General features: G+C 54.9%; 2 protein-coding genes across 2 annotated transcripts in view; one reads left to right on the top strand and one right to left on the bottom strand.

Moving 5' to 3' along the window:
• Positions 1-274: 274 nt before the first annotated feature.
• PTSG_06441 (uncharacterized protein) lies at positions 275-3,147 on the bottom strand (the record flags this gene model as incomplete). The annotated part of the gene is made up of 6 exons (XM_004991764.1): positions 2,869-3,147; positions 2,180-2,453; positions 1,876-1,939; positions 1,350-1,512; positions 738-892; positions 275-487 (listed from the first exon to the last, which is right to left on the bottom strand). Exons 1-6 carry the CDS (start codon positions 2,984-2,986, stop codon positions 275-277), a joined length of 987 nt encoding a protein of 328 aa, XP_004991821.1. The 5' UTR covers positions 2,987-3,147.
• Positions 3,148-3,211: 64 nt separating this feature from the next.
• PTSG_06440 (uncharacterized protein) overlaps positions 3,212-6,696 on the top strand; it is a gene marked incomplete at both ends in the record, with an annotated part of 4,295 nt that continues 810 nt past the window's right edge. The window contains 8 exons of the mRNA XM_004991763.1: positions 3,212-3,382; positions 3,689-4,270; positions 4,747-4,906; positions 5,137-5,210; positions 5,472-5,582; positions 5,834-5,941; positions 6,167-6,355; positions 6,540-6,617. Coding sequence (XP_004991820.1) covers positions 3,212-3,382; positions 3,689-4,270; positions 4,747-4,906; positions 5,137-5,210; positions 5,472-5,582; positions 5,834-5,941; positions 6,167-6,355; positions 6,540-6,617 — 1,473 coding nt within the window. The remainder of the gene's footprint in view (positions 3,383-3,688; positions 4,271-4,746; positions 4,907-5,136; positions 5,211-5,471; positions 5,583-5,833; positions 5,942-6,166; positions 6,356-6,539; positions 6,618-6,696) is intronic.

The following is a 6,696-nucleotide window of genomic DNA, read 5'->3' as shown; positions in this document are numbered from 1 at the left end:
GTGTGTGTGTGTGTGTGTGTGTGTGTGTGTGTGTGTGTGTGTGTGTGTGTGTGTGTGTGTGTGTGTGTGTGTGTGTGTGTGCGTGCGGGTTCAAGAGTGAGAGTGAGATTGTGAGAGAGTGAAATAGTGAGAGAGTGAGTGTATGTATGTGTGTGTCTGTGTGTTTGGAAGGTGCGCGCGAGTGCAGCGCGTGTCAACTGACACTGTGTGGTAAATACCCTCGCACAACAAGCTCCAAGCACCACGTCACCACGCCACAACAACAACGCCACCATCACACTGCCCCACGCCAACACCGCGGCTGCGCAGCGGACCTGCGGGTCATCTCTGTGATGAACGTTGGCTTGACGTAGTCCTGGAGCTTAAAGTCGATGAGGGAAAGCACCTTGAGCTCCGTGGCGCAGCGCGACGGCACTGTGCCAAAGATGAGCAGACTTGCAGATTCTTCCTTGTCTGCACTCTCCTCCGAGTCCCCAAACGGCCGGTCCTGGTGGTGGTGGTGGTGGTGGTGATGATGATGATGATGATGATGATGATGATGATGATGATGATGATGATGATGATGATGATGATGATGATGAGGATGAGGATGATGATGATGATAAAATGGTGGTGGTGGTGGTGACGTCTGTCGAGAACGGTGAAAGAACAGGGATGATGTACAGAAAAGGGAGACGGAACCGATATAAAGACGCCGCTGTTGTTGATCCCCCAGCCCACCAGAATTGCACGCGTACCCTGAGGTAGAAGAGGAGGACGGAGAACCGCTGTTCGAGCATGCGGAGGTTTGACCCGCCCTTGCCGCTGACGATGCCGGCCGCCTTGAAGGGGATGGGCAGCAGCGTCACGTCGTCCCGCTGCTCCACATCTTCCATCGGCAGATACACTTGGCCTGCACGGTAGAACAGTGCGTGCGTGCGCGCGCATGTGTGTTTTGCGCGTAGTGTGATGTTTGTATGTGTGTGTTTTGCGCGTAGTGTGATGTTTGTATGTGTGAATGAGGTGCAGGAAACGTAACGTGGGTTAGCTTAGGCGGTGTGGTGTGGTGCGCTGGAAAGGATGGCAGTCAACACATGTGTTCAGCGCCCTCGGCGAGGGGAAAAAAGGCAAAGAAAACAGGAAAATGAACAATGAAGGAAACAAAAGAGCGAGGAAGGGGGCGGATCTGTTGCTGCGCTTGCGAGTGCATGCAAAGCTGTTGGGAAAGACGTGGAGTTGATGGTGGCAGCAACATGTCGCTGTGTTGGAACGAGTGCTGCGCTGTGCTGTTGCAATGCTGTGGTAAGCTGTGGTGTGAGAAGCTGTTGCCATGTGTTGGTGCTGTGCTGTGGTGTTGCTGGTCGTGGTACCGTTTCGCTGGTTGAGGAAGAGATCAAGGTAGAACTTTGCCTGCTCGACGTTCTTGGCCCTGCCGCGGATGGAGAGGACGGTGCGACTCACAAACCGCGTCATCACGTCTGCTGTGGCCTCAATGCACTGCCGGTTGCTGTAGCCCTCTGTCCGGCCCATGGGCTGTGTGAAATGGTGCGAGCAGCGGTGGCAACAGCCGTGGCGGTTGTTGGGGTGGTGTAGATGGGGTTGCGAGGGGTTGGTTGAGGTGGGACAGGCAGGGTACCAGGCGTGCAGTTGCAGTCTCTTCATACACGATCACCTCATCGTCATCATCTTCTCAGTCGTGGAGGAAGAACAAGAAGAGAAATGGGAGAGACGAGCGGGGGGGGGTTTCGGGATGGATGCAAAAACAGGCGCATGCTCGAGGACAAACAGAGGAACCGTGCAAAATAGAGAGGAGAGGACCACCACACACACACACACACACACACACACACACACACACACACACACACACACACACACGCACGCACAATTGCGTACCGAGTTGTGCAGGAAGCTGGTCTGGGACTCGGACACGGTGATGGTGCCTTCAGCTTCCTCTTGTCTGAAAAAAGAGAGGCGGTAAGGTGACATGTGGGAGCACAGCGCAAGAAGAAACAGCAAAGCAGTGGCGCCATGATGGCAGGTGAATGAGAGCGCATGAAGCATGCCAGCGAACTCCGGCAAGAAGTGCAAGTTTAGCGAACCAGACAACCACACTGACGCGAAACTTCGCTGACAGCGACAAAAACAAGAGTGGGCGCGCCGAGGCGTGTAGCAGCCCAAGTTCCAGCCGAGTACTCACGAGGTTGGGGTCTTGAACTTGCGGCTGGGCTTTGGCAGGAGCGCGTCGTTGGACCTGGTACTGTGGGCGCGGCCCTTGCTGTCTGCGGAACTTTGCTTGTCTGTGTCGGTGGACGCCTTGTCGCCTTGCTTGGCGTCACCGCCGTTGCGCGAGGGCTCGTCGCCATCGCCTTCCTCCTCCATGGATTCGTGGGCCTCGCGCGCGCGGTGGCGCACCGTCCCGCGCTCCTCATCATCCGACTCGTAATCGTCGTCGTCTTCGACCATGTCCACCGCTAGGAGAGGGCACGCGCCACCAAACGTGTCAACAAGGATGGGCACACGCACGCCAGCGTCATACGCCAATGGGAAAACAAGCGACATGGTCAGGCTCGTTAGGTTGAGAGGCCACAACACAGAATCAGTGGCGGTGCCAGGGACAGCGCATGGAAAAAAAAAAAAAGGTACACAGCAATAGATGCAAGTTGATCTCTGGGTTGAAAGCAGAGAAAGCACCAAGACACCATCCCCTCGCAGTTGGTTCGCCCGATCACGTCATCCACCTGTCAGCAACCAAAGGAGGAAAAACCCGCGCGCGCGCCAACACAACACAAAACCCACACTGCACTGCATAGAACACGCACACACTCAGAAACACACACACACACACACAACGTACACACCCATACACCACACAACGTACACACTCACTTTTGCGCTTGGGGAACGGCGTGTCCTCGTGGTTGTCATCGGTTGCCTCTGCTGCCTCTGCCTCATCAGCAGTGCGCTTGGCAGCTGCGCCTTTGTCGTTGCTCTCCGTGTCAGACATCGTCAGGTCGGTGGAGCAGGTGTGCTCGTGTTCGCTGGCTGTGGTTGGCGTTCGCGCGATCTCCTCCTTGTCGTCTTTGGCGGCTTTTGTTCAAAGCAGAATATCCGCGAATATCTTCAAGATGTAGAAAATTACAGCAAGATGTCGCATTACATGCCGCGCCGCGAAAATTTGAAATCACAACACCTCCACCATCGCAGACAGCATCCCGCACGACCAAGCAACATGACAGACAGCCTGCGTGGGGCGCATCGCCCGCGCTCTCGCCAGCTGGCCATCCCGAGCGAGTTGCATGACACAATTTGCAGCCCTCGACCAAACTCCAGAGGTCGCGGCGCATCTGCAACGGCATCGCCATCCATCCCATGCACGCCACTTCAGCGGCTGGACGTCAACGTACGCATTACAGTTTGCACTCGTGTGGGCATGTGTGTGCTGGTGTGGGTGAGTCGTGTGTATGTGCACATGTGGGTACGATTGAGAGTGTGAGTGAGTGAGTGAGTGAGTGTTTGTGTACTTGTGGGTTACTCGTGCGTGTATGTATGTTGTCGAGTGGCTGTTCAAAGGGCAAGACAACTTGGTTCGTATGTTCGTATGCATGGCTTGCATGATAGTTGCTGACATCCACTGGCGTTGTCACACGCGCACGTACATGTGAATGTGTGTATGTGGTTGTTTTGGTTTTGTTATGGCATGGTGCAGAAAGACATGGCCAGCCCCCGCAGTGCCAAGCGGAAGCACGCGGGATCCAGCGCAAGCCGTGATCCCAGCGTGGATTGCGAACAGGCCGCAAAGAAAGAGAAGGAGGAGGATGGCACTGCAAAGCCAAAAGCATCACCAGCACCTGTTGCATCATCATCATCATCATCTTCATCTCGAGACGCTTCCGTCTCCAGAACAGCGTCCAGATCAACAGCTAGATCAACATCCAGATCAGCATCTTCCTCCTCTGCCTCATCATCATCTTCCACCTCCACGGCCGCGGCCGCTTCTTCCACTTCAACGTCGCTTGCTGAGCGCAAGCGGACGGCTTCGCGCAGCACCTCCGTGAGCGATTTCCACGGTCCACGCGAGCGCACAAACTCCGTGACGCGTCGCATGAAGGGCATGTACCGCAGCGTGAGCCAGCGTGCACGCCAGCGGGTTGCGCGCCACAAGCAGACGCCGTCGCGGCACTACTTTGGCGAGCCAGAGCGGTGCAGGGCAGACTTTGCGCCCTGGGCTTCGGGCGTGTCGGAGGCAGAGCGGAAGGACGTCCCACGGCGAGAACAGGCGCGCAGAGAGGTGCGTTGGTTTTTGGAAGGGGTTGGGGTGGAAGATGGGAGGAGGGATGCAAGTTTGTTCGTATCGTGGGAGTGGTGACGTGTGGGAACATTGAGAGTTTGGCGTTGAAGTAAAGCTGAGAGCCTGGGGCGAAGGGGTGTGTTTTGCTTGATGAGAAGAAAGTGGTCTGGTCCCCTCTCTGTGTGTCTGTGTGTGTCTGTGTGTGTTTGTCTGTGTGTGTGTGTCTGTGTGTGTTTGTCTGTCTCCGTGTGTGTCTGTGTGTGTGTCTGTGTGTCTGTGTGTCTGTCTGTCTGTGTGTGTGTGTGTGTGTCTGTGTGTGTGTGTGTGTCTGTGTGTGTGTGTGTGTCTGTCTGTCTCTTGTGAACGGCCCTGCATCCCAATTGTAGGCGTGTGTGCAATATACACTTGGATGTAACCTGCATTTGTGCTCCGCTGACATTTGTATTTTCTACTTCCACCACGGCACGCACGGGCAGGCGATTCACGAGCTGTGCCACCGCGAGCAGTCGTTCCTCGCCCACATCTCGGAGACGCTGAATGTGTACGCGGGACCGATGCTCAAGTTCAAGGCCATATCCGAAGCACAGCAGCAGCTCATCTTCTTCCGTCTCACGGAAATCCGAGACCTCCACCAGGGTGGGTGCGCGCCGCTGTTTTTTTGCATGCGATGAGTGTGTGTGTTTGTGTTGTGTGTGTGTGTGTGTGTGTGTGTTGCGTGTGTTGTGTGTGTTGTGTGTTGTGTGTGTTGTGTGTGTTGTGCGTGTGCGTGCAGGTGTGCGTGCCGATCCTTTTCAGGGCGTCCTCGCTTGCACTCCTCACACATGCTTGCTACTTGGATCTCGTTTGCTGTGTTGTTGTTCCAACAGAGCTGTATGTGCAGCTGAACAGTGCCATTGATGAGAATGGTGTTGGTGATGTTGGCAACATTGTCGCAGAATGGGTGAGATGTATGTGTCGTGACACGCGTCGAAGCCGTGGTGTTTTGTTTTATGTGCGTGTGTTTGTTTGTTCGTTTGCGTGCGCACAGGCGTTTTGTGCTTGCTTGTGGCATGGCATGCCACATTTCAACACACTGTACACGACAACGACGTCTCAAGCGTGACTTGTTCGCCTTAACTGACCGTCACTCACACATACATGTGTGTGTGTGCGTGTGTGTGCGTGCGTGTGCGTGCGTGCGTGCGTGTATTTGATTCGATAGATTCCAAAGGTGACAGACGTGTACAGCGACTACCTGAGCAACCAGGCCAAGGCAAAAGGGCTCTTGGAGACACTGCGCAAGGAGAGCCGCGTCTTTCTCGAGTTTGTCGAGGTGAGCTGTGCATGTAATGCGTGCGTGTGTGGACGTGGGGTTTCCACGGAATGGGCAGAGTATTGTCGTGATATGTGGTGAAGATGATTGAGCAAGTTGCTTACGCTTTTCTGTGTTGCGTTCTGATGATATCCGCTTCCTCTGCCCCACACGACTCCTTCCACTCACCCGTTTCTCTCGTCTCTCCATCATCGCCGGCCCTACCTGCACCTTATCTCCACCAACACCACCACCACCACCACGCCGTACAGACAGGCCGCGACTTGTCGCATCTGCACCGCATGGATCTGTCCTCGCTCCTTGATCTTCCACGCCACAAACTCACATCGTACCAGCTCCTCCTCGGCAGAATCCTCAAGGTGCGGTCGAGGGGCGATTGTGTTCTTGTCTACTGTCTTGTCTTGGGTTGGTTGTCGTGAGTGCTTGACTGTGTGGGTTTGCGCTTTGGGTGTATGTTGCTTGTGTCTTTCATATGCCATTACATACGTTCCACATGCTGTCCCGTGCATTCACACACACACACACACACACACACACACACACACACACACACACACACACACACCACCCTTGCTACTTCACAGTACACGCCTGCTGAGAGCGAGGAGCATGCTGCGCTGGACAATGCAATTCGCACATGTGTGTCTGTCGTGCAAGGAGTGGACATGAGAATCAAGCTGGCGGCGCTGCAGTCGCTGCTCGACTCGAAGCACAAACTCGACAAAAACGCGACGGTGCTGTTTGAGCGCAAGGCGCACTTTAAGGATGACAAGGTGTGTATGGATATGGGGAATGGTGTTGCTGTAGGAAGTGGGCATTTGTATTGTGTGTGCGGTGCGTGTGTATGTGAAAGTGCGTATCAATGTGATTGCGTGTGTACCTGAGTACTCGCGCTCTGTTTCTCAGCTCACTCGTGCTTCGTGTCGTCTGTTATGTATTTGACTTCACCCTTTGCAGGAAGCGGCTGTGTATGTGCTGCCCACAATGGTGATTGTCACCAAGATGAAGAAAGGCAAGGAGGCACTGCACGGCAAGGTGTGTGCGTGTGTGCGTGCGTGTACAAGTGCGTGTGTGTGCGAGTGTGTATGCATGTACAGGTGTGCTGTGTGTGCCT

The sequence above is a fragment of the Salpingoeca rosetta genome, assembly GCF_000188695.1.
Source record: "Salpingoeca rosetta unplaced genomic scaffold supercont1.18, whole genome shotgun sequence".
Classification (NCBI taxonomy): Eukaryota; class Choanoflagellata; order Craspedida; family Salpingoecidae; genus Salpingoeca; species Salpingoeca rosetta.
The sequence above is the reverse complement of the archived record's forward strand: the minus strand, read 5'-3'. Positions and strand labels throughout refer to the sequence as shown.